This window comes from Amblyomma mixtum, chromosome 10 (genome assembly GCF_055824585.1).
Source record: "Amblyomma mixtum isolate Tamu chromosome 10, ASM5582458v1, whole genome shotgun sequence".
Taxonomy (NCBI): domain Eukaryota; kingdom Metazoa; phylum Arthropoda; class Arachnida; order Ixodida; family Ixodidae; genus Amblyomma; species Amblyomma mixtum.
Window position 1 is genome coordinate 176632594 of NC_143021.1, and position 26695 is coordinate 176659288.

Sequence of the window (26695 nt, forward strand, 5' to 3'; positions counted from 1 at the left end):
GTGTGAGAATGGTACACAACTGCTCAGGGCCATTGTGCTAGTTCACAGTGCAACAGACAAAGCATTCGCTAGCCACCGACTTGTGCAGTTTTCAATTCTGCTCATGAGCTGTTGCTTGGCATCATTTCCATAGCATGGCATGGTTTTACTGAGCTAAGTAATACGCTTCCTTCCACTGACAACCACTGCTTCAGCTGTTCAGAGCTCTCGTACACACTTGAGCACATTTGTTGTCCCCGGGGTGCACAATTTGGCATGCTTAGAGCAAGCCCTGTTCACGGTGACAGACCATAATCAACTTATCTAATAAGCACTGATGCCTAACAAATCTTAGCAGTAGTAATCGCGACATCAGCATCTCTGTTTAACCTTCCTAATATTTTAAGGAAAATTTTATGAAAAACCCTGCGACAAAAGACGACCAGTACTGGATTGGTAAAAGTGACGGTACATACGCAGGGAGTTTAAAAATGACAGCATGCTGCAAGCACACAGCAAATAGAGACTACAGACAGGAAGAAGTGGCGAATAATGCCTCCTGCAGTCATCAAAATGAAATTGTGCCTAAAAGAAATACTTTGATTTATTAACAGCCTTTGATGTTAATGCATTAATACTGTCCATGAGGTCAATCAATGTCATCCATATGAACAGCCTGGTGGCTATCCCAGTCTTCCACTGCAAAAGGAAAAAAAAATGAAAAAAAATTGCACAAAGGCGTAAAGAGTAATGCACGAAACACCTTTCCTACATGAGATATGTAGGCAACACAAAAAAGCAACCGTCTGTCCTGCATAGATACGAACACAAGACATATTACTAACACTTTTAAATATATTTAGTTTATAATCTCCATGCTGCGCCTCTAGGGATCAGGCAGCCCTCTGAGATTCCTGCCACTGCGGCACTGTGGTTGAAGGTTGAGCAATGCAACGGGCGGCGTCGGGCGGCGCGCCGCAGGTTGCGCTTGCTCTACAAGGGCCAGTATGCACGGCGCGTTTGCTTTTCTTTTTTTCTGCAGATCTGTTCGTTAAAGGTGCACTGAAGAGGAATCTGAACTTGTCTTTTTGCCGCGGGAACTCGATCTACACGTTCAGAGCTTTCTTAGAAACTGCGATTTACTGCCCTGTGTGGCCGATTTCCCCAATTAAATCGAATTAACGTCTGCCTCCCGCCTTTATTTTTTTTAATTCTCCCACGTACGGTGGGCGGAGTCGACCAACGCTTGGAGCGCCTTTCACCCAGTCCCGTGGCGGCTTGCCGCTCTGCCATCGGCTGAGTAATCTGTAGTAGCAAATAGTCCGTACGTATTTTTATTTCTTCGGGCTTATTTTGCGGCTATATTATCTGCGAATGAAACTATTTATTCATGGAAACCTAAAAAACAAAATAAAGCGAAAGCAAAGCCTCCACGGAGTTGGCTGAAAGGCACTCCACGCGTTGGTCGACTCCCCTCACCGTACGAGGGAGAATTAAAAAAAGGCGGGATCCGGACGTTAATTCGATTTAATTAGGGAAATCGGCCGCACAGGGCAATAAGTCACTGTTTCTAAGAATGCTAGGAACGTGTGGATCGAGTTCCCGCGGCAAAAAGACATGTTCAGAATCCTCTTCAGTGCACCTTTAACTGTTCCAACGCTGCTTTTGCAGCAGTCAGTGCATACGCACATTCATATGCGTAGCTTCCGCCAAGGTAGTGGCGCTATCAGTGCACCTTTAACTGTTCCAACGCTGCTTTTGCAGCAGTCAGTGCATACGCACATTCATATGCATAGCTTCCGCTAAGGTAGTGGCGCTCTGCAACTACACTTCTTGTTGCAGCTGTCTCATCTGCGTATGTGTGTCTGTTGGCTTAACACTAGCACAGCTTAGCAAAATTCACTAGGGGGGTCAAATACATCCAATTCTAGAGATGCCAACCTCACAAGCAGATAAATAGATGTACAGAAAAAACAAAATATTACTACATACTAGTCTGAGCAAAATGGCATATTGTGGGTTTGGGTTACGGGCTATACGGGGTTTTCACGTCCCAAAGCGACTCGGGTTGTGAGGGACGTTGTAGTGAAGAGCTCCAGAAATGGCCACGGCGGCCGAATTTAGATGGAAGTGAAATTCTAAAGGTCGATGCACGGTGCGATGTCAGTGCACATTAAAGAACCCCAGGTGGCATATTTTCATGCTATATGCCATGCACTACACAAGAGGACTCAACGTGATTCACTTCAGACAACCTAACTGCTCTGAAAATAGGCTGCCCACCTTGGAATGCCAATCTTGCTGTTCAGGATGCTATACAAACCCTTACGATGTATACCAATGTTTTCCCAGTCGAAAACCTAAACCAAAGCTTTACTACTGGCTGCAGATGTTTTCCCAATTTCTTGACAGCACCAGGAGTTAAAACTGGTGCTACAGCCATCAGCAGCTGTACTGCATCGCATAAAATTAGAGCAGAGAACAGAAATGCTCAGAGATAGCCCAAGCCACTGAAGGTAGCCCCAGTCTTACAAAACTAATGTATGAGATTTTATTTGCACACTGCAGACAGCTTGATGGGCCATTCAATGTGGTGATCAGTGATTTTCTATCACACAAGTTCTTGTTAGCTAAAAAGAGAATCGTCAAAATGCAGCAATTTTCTGCCGATGCCCTGCAAGCAAGGACAGTAAGCAAAGAGTATCTACCAGTAATCGAAAACTACGCACAAAAGGCCGTTCTCACTGTGCAACAGTGGTATAAAGAAAAACTGCTGCCGTTGACGCAGTTCTAATGCTTCTTTTTCCAAAGCCCAGCAACAGACACCACAAAGTATGTGCCACATAGCACATACGGTACTCATCATATAACTAATAGTTTATGGGGCTTTAGCGTCCCAAAGCGACTCAGGCTATGAAAGAAGCCATAGTGAAGGCCTCTGGAAATTTCGACCACCTGGGGTTCTTTAACATGCACTCATATCACACAGTACACGAGCCTCTAGAATTTTGCCTCCATCAAAATTCGGCCGCACGGCCAGGATCGAACCCCTGTCTTTTGGGTCGGCGAGTGCCATAACCACTGAGGAACCGCGGCTAATAAAAAAAAACAACTAAAGTACAATGGCAAGGAAAACATTCACAGTAGGGAGGGAATGCAAAAATGCAAAAACTGAAGGTACAGTATCTACTCATCAGTGCACATCAGCTACAGGCTGTGTAACGTCACAAACTTTTTCTTTTCTTTGCGTGTAAACATCTTTCATAAGTATTTGCAGCCACTTCGCAGCCAAGAAGTGATACTCACTTTGGCACTCTCTTGAGCAGTAATATGCTGGTTCCATCTTCTTCTGGACACACCTGTTGGCAGGCAGAGAATGAACATATAATACTTGCCGACGTGAACATACAGTCACAGCCATAATATGGAGTGCACTGCAGCAATGACAATGAACACTTATGTTGGCACATGCCTCTAACAGCGCACAGGTGGAAAAAACTCTCCTATCTCCTGTACGTAATACACCATACAGGCTCTTTACATAAGAATAAAGGCATGTAACAAGAAGCCCCTTTTCGGAAGATAAGATACATGACAGTGGCATGCGACTATTCTAGTGGGACACAATGCAAGAACAAAGCGGTGAATGCCCCACAAAGAAGGCTCTCTAGCCAATGGGTCAAATTAACAGATTTTACTTTATAAATGATTTTTGTTAAACTATGAAAGTTGAACACGTCCAAGCAAATCGGACCGAAGAAAGCATCTCCCTTAAGGGCGGACGAGGGTCTTAAAACTAACTTTTATTTATGGCTAGAAACTCGTGAAATTTTGCACACGGGTGCGTTTTTGTCTTCTGATTCCAAATATGTAATCATAATTGAGCTGGTCTAGAGTGTAATTAGGTCATTTCTTACGCAGCTTTAATGAACTTTCTCATTGCATTTTGTTGCTTTTATTTACATGAACTGATAGCCAGAGAGTTCCCATACACGGTAAAATTCGTTTTTCTCTAAAGGCATGTCATCCTGACATACTATGTTGAGAGTAAGAGGTCGCAGTATTTTACACTGCAACTCGTTAAGCTAATTGTAAATTGCTATTTATATGGGGCCTAAACCAAAAAAGTAAGAATGTCATCGCGTAAGGGAATTTGCTGGCTATCAATTCATGTAATTAAAAGCAACAAAATGCAATGAAAAAGTTCATTGAAGGTGCGTAAGAAATTACCTAATTACCCTCCAGAATTTAAGAAAACTTTTGATCTAAGACCGCCAGCTCAATTATGATTATACATACTTGGAATCAGAAGAGAAAAACGCATCTGTGTGCAAATTTTCATGACATTCTAGCCACAAATAGAAAGGTCAGTTTTAAGACCCTCGTCCCCCCTTAATCCTCATAAAGGTATGCCCAGAAGGTTGGTTCAGGTAAGCCTATAGATTTCTGGTCATAGCTCAATATGTAGCAGTACGCACACAAAAAAAAATATCAGCCAATAAGGAAGCAGGTACTCACAGTGAGCATTTCTTCAGCTTAACACCCTCACTCTTGCCGCAGGTGGCACACTTGCGCACCACTGCCTTCGACACAGCTGCATCGCCATTGACCAACGGTTTCTTGTCACCTTTCTTTGACGGGCCGACCGCCTTCGACACCGCAGCATCACCAGAGGCTAATCGGTTGTCTTCAGCCTGCTTCGAATGCTGCTTGTCCGATGTCTTCGCTGCCTCTTGCGACTTCGAAACCTTTTGGGGCTTTTTTGCTGCCTCCTGAGGCTGTGGCGCATTCGAAGCATTTCCTGCTTGCTGGGAGGAAACAGTGGGTGGCGTTTCTTTGCTTTCTATTTTCGTCTTGAGTCGTTCAAAAACGGCACTGAGCTGGGCGCATCTCGCGTCGTCGTTATCCCCTAAATTAATCATCTCGGGCCGCGACTGCGACGGTGGCACGGCGCCGTTCTTCATGAAGGCGGGCTGCTGTGATGACGCCGCCGCCTTTGTCAGGTTGATGGGGATGGACAATGTGTCGCGGCGCTTCTTGCGAGACTTTTTCCCTTTCCGCTGGGGGGGAGGAGGAGCCGCTTTGCTGTTGCCGCAGTTGTCCTCCTCGAGCACGCCGCCCGTCAGCTTTTCCAACAACCTGTCCCGGTACCTTTTCTCGGCTGTTTCCAGCAAGGCTATCACCTGTAATTCGGAAACACCGAAAAGACTCTCAACTAGGTGCACTGACATCAACTTAGAAGACCTACTGCAACACAGTGGGAAAGTGAGAGAAAGTGGCCATACAACACAAACTATTCAGCAAACTCAAAGCTGCATTATCTGTCCAGCCATGACAGCATCCAAGGGCAAAGTATGACTGAAACACCAACAACCACCATGCAAACGAGCGCAGCTGTTTAAAGCTGCGCTCGTTTGCTGTCAGCTGCGAACTGAAAACTAAGAACTGAGAAAGATAGCTCGGCTGTTACTCCGCAAACAGTACGAGGTGCCAGTTAGCATGCTACCTGCTACTATATATTTGCTTCTTATATATAGCAATGTTAGTCAATGAGTGAACCAACTCTAATTTGGAGAAATGACTGAAACACCAACAACCACCATGCAAACGAGTGCGGCTGTTTGAAGCTGCCAATGACCTTTTGCTGTCAGCTGGGAAGTGAAAACTAAGAATTGAAAAAGATAGCTCGGCTGTTGCTCCGTAAACAGTACGAGGTGCCAGTTAGCACGCTACATGCTATATATAGCAATGTTAGTCAATGAGTGCACCAACTCTAATTTGGAGAAATGACTGAAACACCAACAACCACCATGCAAACGAGTGCGGCTGTTTGAAGCTGCCAATGACCTTTTGCTGTCAGCTGGGAAGTGAAAACTAAGAATTGAAAAAGATAGCTCGGCTGTTGCTCCGTAAACAGTACGAGGTGCCAGTTAGCACGCTACATGCTATATATAGCAATGTTAGTCAATGAGTGCACCAACTCTAATTTGGAGAAATGACTGAAACACCAACAACCACCATGCAAACGAGTGCGGCTGTTTGAAGCTGCCAATGACCTTTTGCTGTCAGCTGCGAACTGAAAACTAAGAACTGAGAAAGATAGCTCGGCTGTTACTCCGCAAACAGTACAAGGTGCCAGTTAGCACGCTACCTGCTATATATAGCAATGTTAGTCAATGAGTGCACCAACTCTAATTCGGAGAAATGACAAACACCAACAACCAGCATGACAAACGAGTGCGGCTGTTTGAAGCTGCCAATGACCTTTTGCTGTCAGCTGGGAAGTGAAAACTAAGAATTGAAAAAGATAGCTCGGCTGTTGCTCCGTAAACAGTACGAGGTGCCAGTTAGCACGCTACCTGCTATATATAGCAATGTTAGTCAATGAGTGCACCAACTCTAATTTGGAGAAATGACTGAAACACCAACAACCACCATGCAAACGAGTGCGGCTGTTTGAAGCTGCCAATGACCTTTTGCTGTCAGTTGGGAAGTGAAAACTAAGAACTGAGAAAGATAGCTCGGCTGTTAATCCGAAAAACAGTATGAGGTGCCAGTTTCTTTTTTTTTTATTCGAGAAGTGTGCCATGAGGCGTGAGCTGAGAAAGGGGGAGTGGAATATAGGAGACAGAAAGTTAAAAGAAGGGGTGGAGACCAGTTTCGCCGAGGTAGTCGCATAGGATGCTGGTGAACTGAGGTGCCAGTTAGCATGCTAACTGGCCCCTATCTTTCTTTATATATACAGCAATGTTAGTCAATGAGCGCTCAACTCTATTTCGGAGAAAGCTGCATTTTCCAAAGAGACGTGGCAATTCTTTTGCTACTGCGAAGAATGATTGATTTTGAGTGCTTTTAAATAAACATTATTTCTTAAAGAAGTGCCAAGACCCCGTCGTGGCACTTTCCAAGCACTCCTGTGCGGCTACGTTCTTGCCGAGACCCTTGCTGCCAACAATCCACTCTAGGATCACTGTGTTCCGGATTTACTTGTGCAACGAACCCGCTCTTTTCCGGTGAGTGCTATGTGTGGTACTATTTTCTTGTGAAACAAAAAATGCCAGCATTAAGGATTTCACACCCGAGCTTCAAACCATCGCAAGTTTTCACCAGCAAGGGTTGGAGAAGGCTACATAACACTACAGACCAGTGACTAATGTCACACATTCATTCTGCAGCGATTCTAAGAAACACACCCAGCACACTCTCGTTAGAGCCACAACCAATTTCCACTAGGCCTGGGTCTTACAGACTTACTTTTCCTTTCTCAGTGAGCTAGCACTAACAGTTCCAATCTAAAAAAAACCTGCTGTCCGTTTGTTTGAAGCCAGCTAGACCTGCAGAAATAAAATAAATACTGCCGTGACTGGGTTTCGAACCAGCAACGGTGCGAACAGATTAGCTTTTGGACACTGCACGAGAGCACTGTGCTATCACTGCAACCAATCGTGCCTCGTGTTTAAGGGGGGATGAGGGGATCGAAGGCAACTTTTCTGTTTTTCAACTTAGAGTGATGAAATTTAGCCGACTGGCTTGAAACAGCATCAAACAATCAGATATAAAGTTTCACAATGACAGCTTCAGTAGGTTCCCTTTAATCATTGTTTACATGTTGTCCCCATGTTGCTCACTTGTGGAAAGCCTAGCATGATAAAAAAACAGGCTACAGGTCTGTAAATGCTTTTAATATTTACTAAAAAGTGTGGTGTAAATGAAGACTCTCTTTATTTTATTTTTAAGTTTCTCTGCTCTTTTTTTAAAGGACACATTATGCCCCTTCTTTTGTATTTAGAATGTGTCATGCTCCAATTACCATGTAATAAAAACATGCGAGCCTAAATGGTAAATCTGAGACTGTCTTGACGCAGACCACATTCCAGTGATCACAACAAAACAAATGGGGTAAAAATTCATGCACCCATTGTTGTACGCTTTCCACGAGCAAGGTATGAAGTTCAAAACAAACTTTCGAGAAAACAGGCCTGAAAGTTCTAAGCTAGCACACACTATCTATGTGTAGATGCCGACAAATATATTTATCTGGAGTGCTTAAAGTTTATTTTTGGGGGAAATATTTCGGTACAACATAGAAACAGTGTTGGAGATGCCAAAAAGTGTACTTTTCAAAAATCGACTTTTTTCGCGATTTTTGCGATCTGATCGCCACATCCCCCCTTAACTGTTACTCCCTTGTGCTCTGCATTGCACGTTGTCATCTTTACCAACTTCTATCCGTGCACAATGGATCCAGAATACACCGCTATCACAGTGCCCTCTTGAGGAGAGTTAACTCTTTCCTGTCCGCGCCTATTCCCATCGATAGCCCGCTATCGATGGTTTCAAGTTCGTATTTTCCCACTTTTTGAAGCGTTCCTGGACAACTAGCGCCTTCCAGTGTGAAATAAAGGAACTCTTCTTTCAGTTTCGCTTTTGGTTGGACTTTTTCCGCCAAGCGGTGATTTTTGAAGCCCCTCCGGAGTCAGCTGACCGGCGCTCCTTGTTTCCACTATGGCGGCGACGTCGCGCGCTGCTGCTGCGCCGAAACCGCGCGTTTCCACAGAAATTGATGCTCCTGAGAGTTCGTTTTTGGACAAGAACAGCAGCAGCGAGGATTCAGAAGACGACTTCGGCTCTTCAGACTTCAGCACCGACAGCGAAACTGCGTCAGACCACCCCGGAACATCAACAGCCATGCCTCGGTAAGTTTCGCTTTCTCCCCCGAAATGTTCCGCTTTTGCTGCGCGCTTATTGAAAATGATCAGAGTGTTCTGAAGGTCATAACTCTTATCTGCAGGGTGTCAACGTCTTTCGGGCGGGATTACTTGCCGCCGGCAGCGCAGAGAGTCGTGTTTTCGGCTCGAAGACAGCCAGGGGTCGACCTCGCCGTTGCGCGCCGGAGTGTCGCACAGCGCTCTGCGGTGCGGTCATCAACAGCTTCATACTTTTTGACGCGCATCGCCAGGAGCATCCCGAAGCGCCAGAATTGTCGAGGACATCAAGATTTGATCAGTTCGCGTTCAGACTTGAATTGATCGAGCAACTCCTCGGATTTGATGAGCCACATCCTGAGGACCCCAATGTTCGCCCTCTGTTTCCGCCTCGTGATTCACCTCAGGGGCTGCAGCACAAGCCGCAGAAAATGCAAAGTACCGGAACTGCAAATTGTGCTACGAAGAAAAAAAGGTGGAACAAAAAACAAATGTTTTCTGTGAGACATGTGCGGCCAACCTCTGCTTCACGGCAACAAGGAACTGTTTCGCGCGGTGGCACGATAGTCACTAGGACTACTGTTTCCTTTCCTAGCCTAGCTAATACTGTTCGCAGCAAACTAAAATTTGCTGCAATGTTGCACCGATCCCTGTTGTAAAAAATGTATATTTTGAAATTTTTTTGTTTTATTTTTGTGACGAAACTTTGATGTTTTTGTTATTTTTTTCTTTGTAACTACAATTTTCTTTCTGATAATTTTTTTTTCATCTCTTACTCAATAAACATGTTGACTGTGACTAATAACAATGCGAAGAGAATTTCCTCCTCTACAATTCGGTACCATACACTCCTGTACCAAGCAAGTTTTGTTAAAGAAAAAAAAATATTAATGATATGACCTTGTGAGGCGGATGGGTGTCCGGGCAGACGAAGACACAGGTGCAAAAGTATAACTGTTTATTTGAGAACGGCCATGGGCATCCGGCGAGCCCGGTGGCACTCAACCGACTGCCTAACTGCGCTGGCAAGCCAGCGGCCTCCCTCGGGATATGCGCGATATGCGCGTACCACTCTCGACTGAACTAAATGTGAGGCGCTGGCGCGCGGCATGCCGTCGACGCGTAGCGAGAGAGAGCAAGTCCAAGGTGCGCGCGGGGCTGGCGCGCACTCGTGCACTCGAAGGGGCGTCGGAGAAGTTATAATATGGTAGTCCTCACATCCCACCCCTCTTTAAAAAATTTCCCATCTTCTTACTTTACTTCTCATAGTCTTCCAGCCACCTCGGCGGACGAATATGTCGCCGGGGGCGACTGGAAACACGGGCGAGCTGCTCTGCCTGAGCAATGTTCTCAGTGTTCTGAGAAACACAGTCAGATGTTTCGGGAGGGAGTTCAGGTATGTCACCATTTTCACTGTGCACAGCACTTTCGGTTGATGATGGAAGTGGCGTTGGATGTGGGTCTAGCAAGACTTGATCGATATACGGTGGCCGGAATCGTTTGATCTGGCTCATATGAACAGTTTTTTCGTCCCTTGATGAAGTACTGGCAGGATGGGCAGTGGCGCGACGAACTACGAAGGTGACAGGCGTCTTTTGGTCGACTATTCTGTAAAGACCCTTGAACTTGGCGGCAAGCTTGGATGTGCCATCTGTAATGGGCTCTTGGCGCTGAAGCCACACGTACTGACCGACTTGAAAGTTGGTATCGCGATGTGTTTGGTCGTAGCGTTTTTTTCGTTCTTGTTGAGCTTGAATTGAATTTGCATGTGCCTCTGAGCGATGTTCGATGAGGTCTATCAGCCTTGTCTCAAAGTTGGTTGTCGCTTCGCGGCGGAATTTCTCTGTTGGCAGTTTGGGAACATACCCATGTAGAAGTTCAAAGGGCGAAAATCCCAAGCTCGCGTTTGTGGCAGTGTTGACGGCAAAGGCTACCGCATTAAGCTTTCTTTCCCAACTGAATGGTTCAGCGCTGCATGTCTTCTTGAGCATGGAGACGAGAGTTGCGTTACTGCGCTCTACGAGACCGTTGCTGGACGCACGGTACGGGACAGAAAAGTGTTGTTCAATGCCATGTAGTCTCAGAAAACGTTTAAACTCATGGGAGTCGAAAGCGCGGCCGTGATCTGACAAACAGTCATTGGGGACACCATAACGGTAGAACACCGAGTACAGATGGTGGATTACTTCTTTGGTGCTTGTTGTGACCACTGCAGCGGGTACAATGAAGTGAGTGGCAAAGTCTATTACGTTGAGGATGTACTTATGGTTGCTGTCATTAGGAGGCATGGTGATGTGGTCCAATGCAATAGCAGCAAATGGCACTTCCGCTGTGGGCATAAAACACATTTTTCCTACATTTCTTGAGACAGGACGATTGTGAGACTGGCAAATCTGACAGCCTTGAACGTACTCAGTCACAGTGCTGGTCATTCGTGGCCACCAATAGCGGTCTTGCACTTTCCTAAGTGTACGCTTTGAATCCATGTGGCCGCCATTATCATGAGTCAGTTCAAGAACAGATTGGCGCAGCTTGGCGGGCACAACAATTGTGTTCAAGTCCGAATGTGTGTTGCGATACAGAATATCGTCCACGATGAGGAAGTCTGCGCTCCCGTCGCCGTCATTCACCAGCTTGTGGCGTATGGATGAGCATTCTTGATCTTCCCGCTGGAGTTGACGCAATGTTGTCATGGGCTCAATGGTGGCACAGGCAAGGCGTGAAAGCATGTCCGCAACCACATTCTGTTTTCCCGGCTTGTGTTGAACAGTGAAGTCAAACTCGACAAGGTCCATGAGCATATTAGTAAATCGACGTGACGGCTTAATGTTGTTAGTAAGGCAGGCCACGGTCCAGTTATCCGTCAGAAGGCAAAACTTCCTGTTGAGAAGGTAGGGGCGAAACTTCAAACAAATCGCCCAGTGAACAGCCAGACACTCCCAAACATTGCTGTGTAAGTTCTTTTCTGGCGCTGACAAAGCTCTGCTGGCATATTCGATGACAACTTCGTTAGCACCTTGGCGTTGAGACAGCACAGCTCCGAGTGCCAAAGCGGAGGCATCCGTTGTCACGGTAGTTGGCGCGGCGGGGTCAAAGTGAGCAAGTACGGGGGCTGTTGTTAGTGCTTGGCGAAGCGATTGGAATGCAGAGTCGCAAGCTACAGTCCAAGTGAAAACTCCTGTTCTGACGATTGCCTGCAGGGGTGCTGAAATTTTGGCAAAGTTAGGTATGAACCGTCTGTAAAAATTTGCCGTCTGTAGCCAGGATAGGACAGACTTCGCATATATTGGCCTGGGCATGTTCAGAATCGCTTCCACTTTCGCAGGGTTTGGCTGTTTGCCCTCTTGGGAGAGAACGTAACCCAAGAATGTCAACGACGGTACTGCAAACTGGCATTTGGCAAGTGTCACTTTGAAGCCACTTCTCAGCAGTAGTGTAAGGACCTCCTGTAGCAGGTCCACGAACTCGGCGAAGTTGGTGCCAAAGAGAAGGACATCATCGAGATATACTCGAACACCACACTTTGGATGTCGCGGCCTCAGCTGTCGAAAGATGTTTTGCATGGCTTTCTGAAAAGTTGCAGGGGCGTTCTTAAGACCAAATGGCATCCTAGTCCACTGAAAGGTGCCATGATGAGTTATGAATGACGTCTTAGGCTGATCTTCCTCTCGTACTCGAATTTGCCAGTACGCGGCGAATTTCAGGTCTACACTTCCGAAGAGGGAGCAGCCAGCGATATCGTCCATAATGTCTTCGGAACGGGGCAGGGGCTGGGCAATGCTGACAGTCTGCTTATTGAGAGGGATGTAGTTTACACAGAGCCGCTTTTTGGTACCTCTTGAAACAACAACTGCCGGAAAGGCCCATGGGCTTGTGGATGGCACAATAATGCCTCTTTTTTAAGAGCTCGTCAGTTTGCTTCTCAATGAATGCTCTATATCAGCAGCATAACGGTACGGTTGTCGGCTATATGGCACGGCTCGAGGGGCAAGATCGATGGAGTGCTCAGCCCCCTCATAGAGGCCCAAATCATTGTCATCAGAGGCAAAAAGCTTTATATGTTGCTGAAGAACATCTCGGACAACGGCTGATTGTTCTTTGTCTAGCTGTTTGCCTATCTGTGCTTCACGCAGGATAAGACTCGTTTCTTCCAATGATGAGCTGCCTGCACAGTTGGGTGGGTCGGCTGTCTTTTCATCGACACCGTTATCCTGAGGTGCAATTTCGTGGCATGCCAGTGAAAGCCACGGTGGCTGGTTCACATCTGTAAGGGGCTCGAGCTGTAAGCCTCCAATGGCGAAGTGAGTTGGAGCAAACGGGGACTGGGTCATTGTGCGTGGCAATACAGCGTTCGACATTCTCGGGAACACTTTTTCATTACAGAGCAGGATGGTGTTTGTGCTCGGCTGGTGGACTTCTGTTGGCTTGGGTGGCTTCACTACGAGTTCGGCATGGGCAGCTTCAAACCAGTCCTCACCGAGGATCAGAGGTAGCGGGTTACGTGGGAGTACCGTCACATCTATCACCGCGGAGATAGGTCCAATGGAGATGCATGTCGATATTATCCCTGCTGGTGTCACCGTACCACCACCGACGACGGAGATGGGTGGCTTCGTCCAAGGCGACAATGCAGACGATGTGACAAGGTCCTGGGACAGTATTGTCAACTTGGAGCCGCTGTCGGGGAACGCATCAACTTTTCCGACACCTGCGACATGAGCTTCTATCACAGCACACTGAACCAGTGATCCCTCGAGGCAAGACATGGCAGTAGTACGGGGTTTGGCGTTGCCCGGAGGTTGTTGGCGTTGTTGGCGTGGAGCTCTGGGCGCAGTGCACTTGGCAGACAGGTGTCCTGGTTGGCGACAGTTGAAACAGATAGCCTTACTAAGGTCGTCTCCAGGGCGGTAGGCAGGGGCGCCGTGCTTAGAGGAGATTGTATTGTACCAAGCATCTCGCTGGTCTGGTGCAAGAGCTGAAATGCGTTGTGGTCGATCTGTTCTGGTTGCAGCTATCTGGGGATTTGTACGATCTGGGCTCCGTAGTGGGGCTTGCACTCTGGGCACTGAGAACTTGGCACTCGAACTCTCTGGTCGCATGAGTCGAATTGATGAATGACTTATTGTTTGGTCCAGTTGCGTGACAATACCCATGTACGCGCCGACTGTTGTTGGGCGTTGGGCTGCAATGGTGGTGGCAAGATTCGCGTCGGCAATTCCCTGAAGGGCGTACTCTATGCGCTGAGGGTCGCTGAGGTCGACTGGGCACCCAGAAATGAGCTTAAATTTACCCACCGAGTATTTTAGGAGACTCTCTCCGTGGGCTTGAACGCGACAGGTAACTGACTGTTGCCACTGCAACAAGGTGAGCTTGTCGCTGAACTGATCGAGAAAGGCTTGCCTGAAGCTTATCCATGTTGGGCACTGACGGCCGATGACGGCTTTCCAGTCAGCCGCGGCTCCGCGCAGTTTCCCAAGGGCGACGGCGAGAAGAGTCGAAGGCTCCCACGAAGCCAGGTCTCGAGTTCGCTCGAGCTCTTCGATCCAGTGGGCCGCTGAGATGCTGCCGTCAGCGCTGAATGTCGGAAGCGATGCGGATAGGTCTGGCAGAGTTGTAACCTGGACTGGGGCTACGGGGCGTTGAGACACGTGGAGGAGCTGTTGCACTAGGCCCGCAAGAAGCGCTGTGGTATCGAGACTCGGCGAAGGCAGTGCATGGTGAGGGCGCTGGGTGGATGCTACACAGTCTGGGGAATGGCCAGGTGGCGTCGTTGGGCGGTTTTTGGCAATATCGGCGAGCAGGCGATTTATTATTTCTTCCTTCGACCCGGTAGCATCAAGGTTTCGGCGAGTGAGCTCTTCGCGGAGATAATCCGCTGTAAAGCCGGCGAGGTCCTCCGGAGTAACTTCGCTCCAGTTTACGAGGGGCATGGCAGTCGACGGGGCAGCGCACGTAAAGAAACACGAACACACAGGCAGGCGTAGAAACGCAAGGCGAGCAGGACAAAAAGTTCAGGCAGGGCGGGCGAGGTGCTTCATCAAGCAGGCAGGCATCACACAGGTCGGCGTAGCAAGGCAAACAGGCAAAGAGGCGAGCTGGTTCGGGCGAAGCGGGCGAATGGCTTCATTTGGCGGGAGAGTGACAAAATGGCGGGAACAAGTACAGCACCATCGGAGAAGCGAGCTGGGCAAACAGTTCGGCGGATTACTTCACCAGGCGGGCAGCTGTCGACGTTCCCAGCATGGTCCAAGATCGACTGCGCCAAATGTGAGGCGGATGGGTGTCCGGGCAGACGAAGACACAGGTGCAAAAGTATAACTGTTTATTTGAGAACGGCCATGGGCATCCGGCGAGCCCGGTGGCACTCAACCGACTGCCTAACTGCGCTGGCAAGCCAGCGGCCTCCCTCGGGATATGCGCGATATGCGCGTACCACTCTCGACTGAACTAAATGTGAGGCGCTGGCGCGCGTCATGCCGTCGACGCGTAGCGAGAGAGAGCAAGTCCAAGGTGCGCGCGGGGCGCGGCATGCCGTCGACGCGTAGCGAGAGAAAGCAAGTCCAAGGTGCGCGCGGGGCTGGCGCGCATTCGTGCACTCGAAGGGGCGTCGGAGAAGTTATAATATGGTAGTCCTCACAACCTGAAAACCACCATTTTCCCCGCGGACAGGAAAGAGTTAAGCGGTACCAAAATTTTATACCGAATAAACCCATGTAAGGGCCACACCCGGTTTTCCCGAAGAAAATATAAGAAGAACTGCGTAAGGGCCGCACCCGAACTTTCCATGACCCACGCGGGAATAGCCTTCTAAATGCACGCGCCATGGCCTCTGTGATCAACTCTGGCTGCGAGCACCAGTGCGTTTGATCGCGGAGGCCACGCACGCGCACAGGAGCTTCCAGGTGCCGCCCACGAATATCACCCGAGGTCGCAGCTCATTATCGTCAACATTTTCCTCGACTAACCTCCGCCACGAGCTCCCGCTATCCATGTCGTCATCAATATCACCCGCTCCAGCCTTGTGTGGCTGTCAAAGGAACGGGAGTTGTGACAGCGAGTTAGTTCACCGTAGTTGTGGCTTCTGTGTGCTGCCGCTGAGCATTGCAGTTTTAGCACAATGGGCAAGCACCTTAACCCTTTGAGGGTCGAATTATTTTGAAGAAAACTTTCCCAGGTGGTCAAATTACTTTATTACGGATCTTGAATCTACAAAATGTATATAATCGAGAATAGTAAAAAAAAATTAGGAACAGTACTTTGGTGACAGCATCACACTCACAACTGGAAAATGTTCAATAGAATTTCACGAGCGACGGTGATAAACAAGCTAAGAGCAGCACCAATAAAGATAGAAATCAACTTCCGCCGCCTCTGCAAGATAGTGCTGACAAAAAGAAAACTCAAATTTCGCGCGACTCCGTTGCGATCACGTGGCGAAACCAAAACTACAAAAGGGGTGTTGCCGCAGTCTGTGCCGCCGCGCTAAAGCTAGACATAAGTTCTGCTTATCTCCGTAAGAAGGCAGCACAAAATTCAAACACTTCTTGTAAGTCCTAAGAGGTGGCAGCACCCCCCAGTGAGGACGCATTGTTCTTTTGGCGCAAAATTTCAAACGGAAGATCGAAACCGTACCCGTACAGTAAAGACCTTGCGGGACAGAAAACTGCCGTCGTACATATACGGCAAAAACCTTCAAAGGGTTAATAGCTACACGGCTGGGAGTTATCTCTCGAACACGGCAAACGTGCGGAGGGCAGGAAATTTGATGCGGCCGAGAAGTGCATCCGGTCATGGTGCAACCAAAAAGTGCGCTTTCCGAGCCAAGCCAAGAAAGTTTCCCGAACTGGAAAAAAGAAGAGCTGCTCTGCTATGTGATGGAAGTGCGGAACAATGGCTACGTGTTGACAGCGGACATGCTGCAAGACTTCCTGTGGGATGGGTACGCACCAGAGCACAGCACCAGCTCAGAGATGGAAGACTTTGTGAGTGACGACTAAAACATAGAATAAATGCCGCTTGCTCATTTTTCGCACATCGCGTGTATGGGCGCACCCTGAAAATTGGCCCTCGAATCTGGAAAAAACAAGTGCGGCTCTTACGTGAGTTTATACAATAGTGTGGCTACCACTAAGGTCCCCAATCACTGATTTCGCTGAATTCTGCCTGAAGTCCAACCTTGAAACCCTAGCCTTGAACCAAAAGCGAAATGAAATTCGATCCGCTAACACAAATACTTCACATTTGGCCAAGTAAGCTAAACCGGCTGCAATTTTTTTAAACCCTAGAAGCAAGGAGTAATTTTTTTTTACTTTGCCGTTCTAACAACCAGATGACCACCGCTCACCTTGGGGTGACGCCAAAATTTGTAGTCGTACTTTATACCGTCGATGACTTCCACCCCCTCGGGTTTGAGCAGGTCTGAATCATCCGCTGCAAAGAAGGACAACTCAATTCGTCAATGATGCCAACGCTCTTGCAAGAGCACTTCAACATTCTTGGCCGAGGAACAAACTCTCCGCACTGTACTCAAAATTTTATGAGAAAGGTACCTTGCTTACAAACAAGCTTGGGGTGAAATCGCCCAAGGGGCTTATGTAAGACATAACTCCACCAGCGAAAGAACGAGACACGAGGAGAAGAGGAACACAGGACAACGCTGGACTAACAACTGACGTTTAATCGAGAAACGGCCAACCTAGGTCACCAGTTAACTTGTTACAGTTCATTTCTTCTTCTGTGGGCAACTTTCTATATGTTAGGTCTTCCGGTTACCAAATTTCCATGTCTGTATCTCGTTCTTTCGATGTTGAAGTTATGTCTGATGCACACCAACTAGCCCACATGGGTACCTTGTTACGGCTCATGTAAATGGACCCTGGGAGTATTTGTAAAACTGGAAAGCCACTTCTGCAGCCCTGATGAGTGGCAGGTCCCGCTGCATTTTAAAAATTAGCCGACGATTATGATATTTGCTAACACGAAATCTGAGTGCAGCGGTTGAGGTATTTGGACCACAGGCGACTGCGGCCGCAAAAACACGGTGCCCAACAATGGTGGCGCTTAGTCTCTGCTCAGGCGGCATGTTTCACACCGGCTGTCGCAGATGGAGCACGGCACTAACGCTCCCGCCGTACCCCCTTTCTTCCCTATTGCTGAACATTCATCCGCCGCTGTGCTCCTCATTCGCTCTGCCAATTACAACGCCGAGGACACTCGGCCCGGGGCACTTTAGAGCTGCACTCGAAAATCATTTATGAAACGCACAATACAAGCCAGCAGATAATGGTTTGGTTTGGTTTGGTTTATGGGGTTTAACGTCCCAAAGCGACTAAGGCTATGAGAGACGCCGCAGTGGAGGGCTCCAGAAATTTCAACCACCTGGGGTTCTTTAACGTGCACTGACATCGCACAGCACACGGGCCTCTAGAATTTCTCCTCCAAAGAAATTCAACCGCCGCGGCCGGGATCGAACCCGCGTCTTTCGGGTCAGCAGCCGAGCGCCGTAACCACTGAGCCACCGCGGCGGGGCAAAATACAAAATTTTGCCAACGTGTCCAAGGGCAGCGCAAGTTAGTCGAGACATGGTAACCCAAGGGACATAAACTAGGGAAAGTAGGGCAACACTTCTTCTGAGCGTCTGGCACCACCTTGAAGACTGCGACGATAGTTTCAGGAATTATGAAAGATAAAGGAGCAAATGTCCGTCAGGATGGCTTCCCTGCATGACACTGCCAGCACCCGATGGTGGTGGACCAAATGCCAGCCCTGCATGACAGCAGTGCCGCATAAATGGTACACCACGCAGGTAGCACAGCCGCTTTCAACACCTCTGTGACCGAATGTCCGCTTTCCCAGGAGCAAACCACCTTTTGACATGATCCCCACAAGCAGTCACACTTAAGTTGCCAGTGCCCTAGCCTCAGCATGCCATTGTAGCAGAGCGAAGGTGATTCATGACAGCTCGCACGACATGGCAAGACAAGATGGTTTGGTTTAGTTTATGGGGTTTAACGTCCCAAAGCAACTCAGGCTATGAGGGACACGCCGTAGTGGAGGGCTCCGGAAATTTCAACCACCTGGGGTTCTTTAACGTGCACTGACATCGCACAGTACACGGGCATCTAGAATTTCGCCTCCAAAGAAATTCCACCGCCGCGGCCGGGATCGAACCCGTGCCTTTTGGGTCAGCAGCCGAGCACCATAACCACTGAGCCATCGCGACGGTATGGCAAGACAAGAACCACGTATTCTAGCATGCTACAACCTGACGATAGTTGCAGTCAAGTCTGCACGGTCTTTCTTATACTATGACCTACATGCTGCTGCAAGTCAGGCTACGTACGCACTCCTAGCCGCCAAGAAAGGAAGAAAACCAACTGTTTCTCACATTCCTCTTCACTTGAGTAGTCAGTTGAAGCCGCTGTCATGCAGGTGGAACACAGTTCTTGGACGTGGAAGGGTGCGTCAAATATGAGCTGATCACTCACTCCAAACATGATGTCGCTCCACTGCTTGATGCCGTACGGACAAAAGCTATCCCCACTGGCGTCACTACTACAGTCACTCCTGTGTGGAGACCAAAAAGGAAAAAAAAAAGCAGAAAAAAAGGGAGGCAGGATTCATCAGTTTTGCTGGCTTGGCAAGTGTTGGCCATAATTTGAATACCGAATACCTTAGTCGCATAATGAACACAATCGCGCAATAAACGCACCCCGTACATTAGTTGTTAAAATTTGGGAACCATTTATACTTGATTAGCGCAAACTTTACTCCGCCCAACAAATTCACTTCCGAAATTGACACCTCTTGGCAAGAACGTGCATTCATTATGCAAGTATGAAAACTGAAGTACTTCAAAGTTATGAAAAATGGAATACTTGACTACATCGGGGATTTCGTTACACAAGTTCGTTACATCGAGGCTTAACTGTACCACCACACCTTTGAGCATTCCTGCGTCGCATCATTTCACTTTCTTCTCAAACAACTATGCCATTGTAGCTATTCCTAACAATCACAGCTGCAATTTCCTTCTTATCCTTGACATCACAAGGCAGTCTTACAAATTACCGGCAAGAAGACTCGCACCTCAAGTGCTCAGTACTTAATCTACCCACGTGCTGCAACAATCACAAGGAGAAGGTATGTCTGTACGCGAGCATTACTCCCAGCATTAGTTTTGCGATATCGATTTGATGGCTAAAACAAATGGACGCACGTTTCGATAGCCGTTTGCCTCATCTTTTCTTCCTGCATAAGAATACCCGGAGTAAATGCAACCAAAAAGCATGAGTCATTCTAGCAAACTACCAACAAGAAAGCAAGTCAAAGCCATCACTCGTTTAAAGCAGAGTACATCGGCCACCAAGCTCAGTTATATCTGGGGTAAGGCCGAGCACAGAGAGAATAAGGCCTCACTCCTTAGTTCAGCTTGCATAACAGACTGGAAAAGCACCTTGTTTTCAACAGCTGCACACAATGCGCTTGAAAAATGCTGAAATGTATGCTGCACGACAGACTTTCCCGAAGGAGGGACAATGGCCTTTGAGACCAAAAAATGACCAAAAGAACAATTTTCAAGAAATGAAATTTGTGGAATCTACAGCTATTATTTTCCAACTGCACTAATTTTTTCCTTCAAGAAATCAACATTTTGACCATAATATTAAATTCAGATCATTGTGTGGCCTGAATTTATGCAGGAGCTGACAATTTAATGGGATGAAAATTTTGGACATCTGGCTGTCCTTAGTATGCCATTATCTCAACATCTAGGACAGATAGAGATGTACTGTTTGCTAAGGGAAACTGAAGGCACAATGTGTGCAATAATCGAAGCAGATTTGTTCAATGAGCACTTCAAAAATTTATATTTTCACAAAGTTTATCGATGCGTTGCATTCACACCTTGAACATTGATATTCCAAGTGGTGTAAAATTACTAATGAGGGTAAAAGTAAAAAATGGCTTTGATTATTGCACTCTTTACTCATCATAGTATGCAGCCATGGATTAAAAATGATTTTTTATTGGGCAGTTTTTTTTGCACCGAGGTACTAATGAATGCCTAATTAAAATTAATTATCTTTGGAACCAACCAATTTACAAGAAAAGTAATTTCATTGCTGAAATCAGTAAAAAACTGACCGAAGTGGTACAGTTTCATTATGATTGGACTAAAAATAAGGAAAATAGGTCTAAGACCAGTGTCCCCTTTTAACCAACATCAATGATCAATTTTCTACTCAAAGATCTGGTAAGGCACGGTAAGGCAACCCCGAATCTGCACAGCCACAACGCGAAACGCGCACGGTGCAACTTACAGTTCAACATCGCCGTAGTCGGCGAAGTCTGCCGGCAGTAATTCAACGACCTCCGCAAAAGATGTTTCACGGTCGGGGGCCCGTGTCATGACGTCTTCCACTTCCTGGCAGTCGGGGCTCTCCCATCCATAAAATTTGTCTTGAATGTATTTGAAAAGAACTTTCTGTGGGCAATAGTCGTCGGGGTAGGTCCAGTAGGGGTGCGCGTGGAATTTTTGGAAGAAGTCCTTCAGTGAGCAGTCCGTGGCCTGCACCCACTGTTTTATGAGGGCCACGACGCCTGCAGCAAAGCGGGCATACAGTGGCATGGCTATGTAGGTCTGTGTGGGGGGAGAGAAAAAGATTGTTAGAAAAACATGCTTTCTCACGGTCACACATTTGCCAGAGCACCCACCACCCTTAACGTGAAGCGAAACAATAGGGATAAATCCTAGGGATCCACAGTGCACCACAGGAGAAGAAAAAAGTACTTGGATGAATACTATACTAGAGAAGGCTAGATAAGATAGGAATAATTAAAGGACAGGAATCCACAACGAAGTGTAGGGACGCAACAGTTAAGAAAAACGCATTTATGACTGACACCTAGCGAGGAACCAGCACTTGAAAACTTTGTACTGACTGACAATGCAACAAAAGAAAGCTCGAAACAAGCCTATACAAGCGAGATAACCACTTGTGATCCATACGCTGCTACACTCTCTCAAAGAGATTCACATATTCCAAAAATGAGAGCACAAACACCAACTTTTCTATGCCATTACTTAGAAGTACTTCTCAGTAGGCAAGTTGGTTCATGGTTTTAAACTGACAACAAATTGCACAAACACAAAAGGTCAACCTCGTCTTTTGTGTCTGTCTTGTGTGTTGAGCAATTTGTTGTGAATTTAAAATTGCATGCCGCTCCCGGAGCAAATCGCATGCTAATCCGGATCAAAATAGATGGCCTTTCATAAAGCACCTGTAGCTGTAACTTGATCGTGGACGAAGGCTGGCCAAACACGGTTCTATAAAAATCTCTGCAAAAGATAAACAGCCATCAATTTTGGTATAAAAAAATAGCCAGCTAGCAATGTAAGCAAACCGCTGCATAAATACACTTCGCAGCATTGCAACTGCACCTACAACTTTCTTTTTGCCATGCCACACCCAAAAATAGTATTTCCATTTATTTACTCCGATAGAGCCGGATACAACTCAAAAACAAAATGGCAGATGCCCCTTAATCGGCACTTAAAAAGCACCACTATCAAAATGTGATTATAAAATGCACATCACACGTTCAAGTAATTTTCATCCCCTGGAAAGAAGTAATACCCCTGTCAGACGAGCAAGTTTAGTGTCATTTTCAACGAGTGACACTCGCCTGTAGTGTCATTCGCATCGTGTCACACGATGAACTTTAATGGCACTCGCTGCTGAACGCACTCGGCAAGAAGTGAGTTTGGGGAACTCACTTCACTTTTCCCGAGGGGCGAAGTGTACAGCCTCGGTAGCAGCGTTTCGAAATTGGAATACAACGTCGGCAATAAAAGTGGCGTTTTATTGAACGCAGCTAATTTTTTTTTGCCCTCTTGTTCGTGTAAACTTATTTGCGTTGCCATTAAATATATATACTGCACATAATCCGACATTCTTGTTTTCAGCTGCAATAATTTTTTAGGCAGCCGCAGCGGTATGGCTATGGCGGCTAGCATGGCGACCGTAGCAACCATCTGCAACCGTTTCGGTGTGACGGTGCAACAGTGCAGTGTTTGCAATTCAACGAGGTTCTTTGTCAGTGCAGTGAGTGTGTGCAACATGGAGTTCTGCGCAGCGGCTGATACAAGAAGAGAGCAGGCGTCAGCTGCGCAGAAACGTTATCGTCGTAGGTCGCCATGATGCTTCAAAAAGTGAAGTACTGCTCCTGGCTTGTCTCGTCTTGCGAAGCCTTTTTTGTAATCGCCAATATTGCACAAAGCTCCTTGATAATCATAAAAAATTGCTTGCAGTTTGGAATCTACTGTACATTAACTGTACATTAAAGCTTTGAAGCGCGAGAAGTAATATTTTTTGTGCCTTACTTGAAAAGCCATCGTCACCACCATCAATTCCGAATGACACTTTATTTTTCCGTGTAGCAGCAACGCCCCGAAAGTGTCACTCGTTCTGGAGAAGTGCACTTCGTGAAAGTGTCACTAAACTTATCCATGTGGCAGGGGTATAACTCGATTAGTTCCACACAAAAGCACTGTGGAAGCGGTGTACTGATAACATGACCAGACTCTCAAATGCCTGCAAGGACCGATCCCCGAAGCAGCCCCGGACCAGTCATCAATGCGTGAAGCGCTTGTTGCTGAATTCTTGCACTCTTTTTTGATTCTACAAGCTGGACATAATAACTTGCTATCTTGGAGGAATGCCACTTTTCTAACGGTCGTACATTTGTTAGAGCTACAACATAGCTGCAGTTGTGTGGGAGCTGTAGCAAGAAGCGGTGACCAAAAAGCTGTCCCAGGCACACTTCAACTGGAAATAGTTTTGGTTTATGGGGTTTAACGCCCCAAAGCAACTCAGGCTATGAGGGATGCCGTAGTGAAGGGCTTCGGAAATTTCGTCCACCCGGGGTTCTTTAACGGGCACTGACATTGCACAGTACGCGGGCCTCTAGAATTTCGCCACCATCGAAATTCGACAGCCGCGGCTGGGATCGAACCAACGTCTTTTGGGTCAGCAGCCAAGCGCCATAACCACTGAGCCACCGCAACGGGCGCACCACTTAACGCAATGTACCAATTTCTTTGGTGCATTGCCATCACATTGCTGGCTGCACCAGTCATATACATTGTCATCTGAAGATATTTGCTCACCAGGACCGAGGATGAAAGCCTACTCCTCCCAGTGAAAGTCAATGCACTAGCTATATCAATGGTATTCAAGTCGAAAATAAAGGATGTTTAGTACTGAAACAACTGCACAAATTCCGTAATTTTCATATACCAAGCTCATAAGACAAATTTTCATCCCCCAACCCCTTTCCCCATCAAGCAGCATGTGACGACCAATAAAAAAGCTTTAAATCAAATGCCAAACTGCAAATCTGCAAGGAACGGCAATCTAGCCTTTATTTCAAAAGGACAAAATTAAAGATGTGCGTGCAGAATAAGAAAAAAAAAAGAAAAATAGAGCGCATACCTTGTGAACTTATTGTAGAATGGGTCATTTGCTACACAAAGGAAAAGAAGAGCATGGCACAGTTTAGTTCAGAGTGTTTGTGTCCACCCAGCAACGAAACTACATGCAGAAAGCTGCACAGCAGACTCACATAAAGGCCTTGCTCCAATCTGACACATCATATCTTTGTTCGCACAAACGCTTATGATGGCGCGTAAGAATTCTCTGGCTTTTCCAAAACTATCTGCAAAAGAACACAACAACAAAAGACTTAGAAACAGGCAAGGCAACGAGGCAGTCTCTGACTGCAGTCATGGAGTAATTGCAGCAGCTGTGCACGTACAAGATGATCTTAATCATGTCGGTGGGAAGACATACATGTGGTCCTGAATACAATCAACGCATTCTACAAAGGCATGAAAAGCCAGAATATGGACAGTGCATGCCTGACATGCACTCCACTGCACTCGTTCGCATTACACGCTGGTTCCTAGGGACCCTGTTAGAATGCCCAGACAGTACAAGACCAGGCGCTCCCATGTTCCCACTAACAACAATTAAGACTGTACCAAAATCAGGTTGAAACGAGATATCTGGGAATTACTTGCAATTTGCACTCAAAAATGACAAGTCATGCCCTATGAATGCACATCCACATTACACTAGAGAGAGAAGAGAGAACCTACAGAATGTGTTTGCCCATTAATAAAACGTAACTTATGACATGCCAGTAATGGCTTTGTAACCAGACTGCAGGCCACTATGAAACTTTAGAAGGCAAGGAATGCTTTCCCAAGCCCTACGATGGCAGCCACATAACGGGTACAGACAGCAACAATGCTTGCTGGTTCTGGCCAAATTAGTTTGCATGCATGCCAACAGTATCTACACTCAAAATAAATGCTTCACATCACAAAATGCTACAGCAAGCAGCGCAAACTAAAGCAGTGTTCGACGAGTACCAAGCGAGCGTTCGCCTTGGGTACACAAACATTTGCGCTAAAACGGAATACAATAACACGAAAGATTGTCTTACCTTCCGCAAAATTGTTGAGGATGTTTATGTAAGCGTACTCTATTATCATTTCGAAGATGGGTACAGGAGCGCCAAGTCTTTCCTACAACGGAATAAAACAAGACGTAAATCATGTTTGCGCGCGCTGCAACTAACGCAACAGGGAGAATGAGAACGACGGTTAGGTACTTACCAGGGATTCATACGTGAAAATGTGTTTTCTGACGTATTCTCTTAAGCTTATGATCATCCGTACCCAGTAGTTGCGAGTCTAACAGCAAAAAAAAAGAAAAGAAAATTAGAAGCATAGATAAAAGACGCTGCGAAGTGCATCACTTTTACAAGAACTCCACATATGTGCACAATAACAGGAAAGTTTCGAATCAGGCGGCACGCTACTGCCGTCACAAGTCTTGACAAAAGACATCCGGCAGTCCACATGCACAAAGCAGACATGCGCCAGACAGAAGCCCACCTGTTCATGCCACATGCATTTGAATGTGTCCATGTGTGCCTGCAGATACTCGCTGTCTTCAGGACATACTTCGCGGCTGAAAATGCCGTTTACAGACGTGTCGACCTTCACCCACCGCATCTGAAAATAATGACGCACAGATTACGGAACTTTACCAAAGCGGTTACGGCGTCTCGGAAACAAGAGCAAGAGAAAACAAGAAAACAGACGGCAATCAAACGAACTCTCAGTGTCGTGCAATAAACTCACCGTGCTTACGGCCCAAACGACGTTGCAAAACTTTCATGAACGTGTCCGCACAGTAGCGATACGGAAAGCGCGGGACGGAGCTCTGCCAGGCTTTGTGGTAGGGTAACGATGCACATCAACACGCAGACGACGGAGCCCTCCGCCAATCTCTACAACGAAAAGAAACTTGCTAGGCGCAGTGGGACTTGTTGGCTCCAAAGTAAGAACGCCAGTAATTACACAGTATTTCATGCGCTGACAGCGCAGTCCCGAGCGCAAAATAAATCACAAAACAACACTATCACGAAATCAGGCTTCGAGTACTCGGCACGTTGAATTAGTTTTGATTTCTCGGAAGTCGCTGCTGCCACCTGGCCTGACCTGGCCACCGAAGTATATATAGGGTTCAAATTTCACGTAACTTAATTTAGTATTCAAGACTTTTTAATCTTAATAATGTATAATAACAAGTTTTATAAAACAATAAATTGTAAAGCACACTAAGATGACCTGATCTTAGCAGTTCCGCACTACCAGCCACCTTTGAACCAACAAAATATGTAAAGTTGCAACATGGAGGAAGGAAAACTCAGGAGAGGCCCTTCGTATTCCCAATGCATTGACAAGAATGTGGCGGAAGTGACGTCAAAATTTAGGCTTAAAAAGTCGGGCCACTAGCAACGTTGTCGTTGTTGCTAAGAAAACTCGGGCCACTAGCAACGGCGTACGGCGTCGTTAGCGTCGTTGTTGCTAGGGGCCCGAGTGTTCCTCGGTGGCGGTGGACGGGCTTTCGGCACGGTGTGTTTGGCCTTGCGTG

At 46.9% G+C, this 26695-nt stretch overlaps 1 protein-coding gene across 1 annotated transcript; it reads right to left on the minus strand.

The window, feature by feature from the left end:
• Positions 1 to 565: 565 nt before the first annotated feature.
• Positions 566 to 26256, minus strand: LOC149327834 (uncharacterized). The gene is made up of 13 exons (XM_089563024.1): positions 25900 to 26256; positions 25651 to 25770; positions 25369 to 25446; positions 25197 to 25278; positions 24312 to 24404; positions 24182 to 24212; positions 21969 to 22026; positions 21008 to 21327; positions 19072 to 19250; positions 17029 to 17114; positions 4498 to 5162; positions 3286 to 3338; positions 566 to 678 (listed from the first exon to the last, which is right to left on the minus strand). The coding sequence occupies exons 2-13, from the start codon at positions 25768 to 25770 to the stop codon at positions 629 to 631; spliced, it is 1815 nt and encodes a 604-aa protein (XP_089419150.1). The 5' UTR covers positions 25900 to 26256; the 3' UTR covers positions 566 to 628.
• Positions 26257 to 26695: the final 439 nt, after the last annotated feature.

Coding starts and splice junctions, on each gene's coding strand:
- LOC149327834 (XM_089563024.1), bottom strand. CDS start 25,770: ATGCGGTGGGTGAAGGTCGACACGTCTGTAAACGGCATTTTCAGCCGC. Junction 25,279..25,368: donor TTTTCACGTATGAATCCCTG/GTAAGTACCTAA, acceptor ATTCCGTTGTAG/GAAAGACTTGGCGCTCCTGT. Junction 24,405..25,196: donor CCTCAACAATTTTGCGGAAG/GTAAGACAATCT, acceptor GTTCTTTTGCAG/ATAGTTTTGGAAAAGCCAGA.